Genomic DNA, 1,457 nt, shown 5'->3' on the forward strand with positions numbered 1-1,457 from the left:
AGAGCCTTTACTACATGAAAATGAAAATTAATGAATACACTGTGTACAGTAATTTACCTGATAAGACAGACCTCAGAAAAATACTTTATGAGAGCTTTTATACTTTTATAAAGCTGTCTATAATGAAAATTAATTAACTAAGGATTTTTTTGCCCTGCCAGGGTGTGGCCGAGTTATCCGGAGTGCCGGGTTATCGAGAGCCGAGTTTTCGAGGTTCTACTGTATAATCAAATATTTGAAATAATATGATAACTATTATATATATTATTTACCATTCTCATCTGTTCATCAAGACGTTCTCGATCTACTTTTGAAAATTCAAAGACTGTACATCTAGCTGGCTTATTTACAATGTCAGAAATATCTGGTAAAGGTGATAACCTGAAAATAAATATTTAAAGATAAAATGAGAAGTCACATCTTAATTTCTTAATTTTAACTTACAATTAAAATTAAGAAAAAGTTATCATATTAGGTCATATAACAATTATTTAAATTATTTTTAATTTTAGAATTAAAAATGACCTGAACAATTGTTATATATTTTTAAACAAGTTTAAGCATTATTTTAAAACAAAAAATTTATTCTTCTTCCAAATATTGCAGAAATCTATAAAGCAAATAAATATAAAAGCTAATAACTTAGTATAAAAAAGTTTTATCAAAAAAATTCTTTATATTCAATAAATATTCATATAAAAATATTACGTTTTTAAGGATTTTTCATCATGTTATTTGTTTTTAATGAATAATCGTAATAGTGTTTGTAATATCTAATTTTTAAAAATTTCAATGAGTAAATTATCAATTCCTATTTTATAAATAAAATATTTAAATTTTTATTTTATCTTCCATTAATTAAAATTAAACTCTCTGAAGCTTCAATTTTCTCTTATATAGTCTACTATATTACATACACTCTGTTGGAAAAACATTGACACATCTTAAAGCCAATGTGCAAAAATAATTAACTCCTGCCCATGAAATGGTAGTGAAAAAACTAAAAAATCATTACAATATCACAGAACAAGGATACATCATTAAAGAATAGTTTCATCTCAAATGTTGTTTATTAATAAGTTGTAAAGCAGTGGTTCTTAACCTTTTTATACTCGCGACCCACCAAATATTTCATAATGTTTTTGTGATCCCCATTTTTTAATAATAATATATATTTGTTAAATTATATATAATAAATTGATTTTTTTATATTGCTTTATTTTTTTATATAATAAATGTAAAACATAACTATTATTTCATTATCTATTTAAATAACATTCAAACTTCACAATTAAACATAAAAACTCATTAATTTTTAACAAAAAATAAAATAAGAAACATTTAAAAATTCATAGAAAAAACAAAAAATATTTGAAAATAATTTAATGAGATTTCTGCTGCTGAATATCCTCAACTAATTTGTTAATTCTTGGTTCAATTGTTTGTAATGCTATCTG

General features: G+C 22.9%; 1 protein-coding gene across 2 annotated transcripts in view; it reads right to left on the bottom strand.

Annotated features, from left to right (window-relative positions):
* Positions 1 to 1,457, bottom strand: part of LOC111636434 (GON-4-like protein) — a 27,201-nt gene that overhangs the window by 5,308 nt on the left and 20,436 nt on the right. For both annotated transcript variants that reach the window (XM_023381682.1, XM_023381681.1), the window contains exon 9: positions 273 to 381. In XM_023381682.1, coding sequence (XP_023237450.1) covers positions 273 to 381 — 109 coding nt within the window. The remainder of the gene's footprint in view (positions 1 to 272; positions 382 to 1,457) is intronic.

Source organism: Centruroides sculpturatus, unplaced genomic scaffold, assembly GCF_000671375.1.
Source record: "Centruroides sculpturatus isolate CEXI.00-Female unplaced genomic scaffold, Cexi_2.0 scaffold913, whole genome shotgun sequence".
NCBI lineage: Eukaryota > Metazoa > Arthropoda > Arachnida > Scorpiones > Buthidae > Centruroides > Centruroides sculpturatus.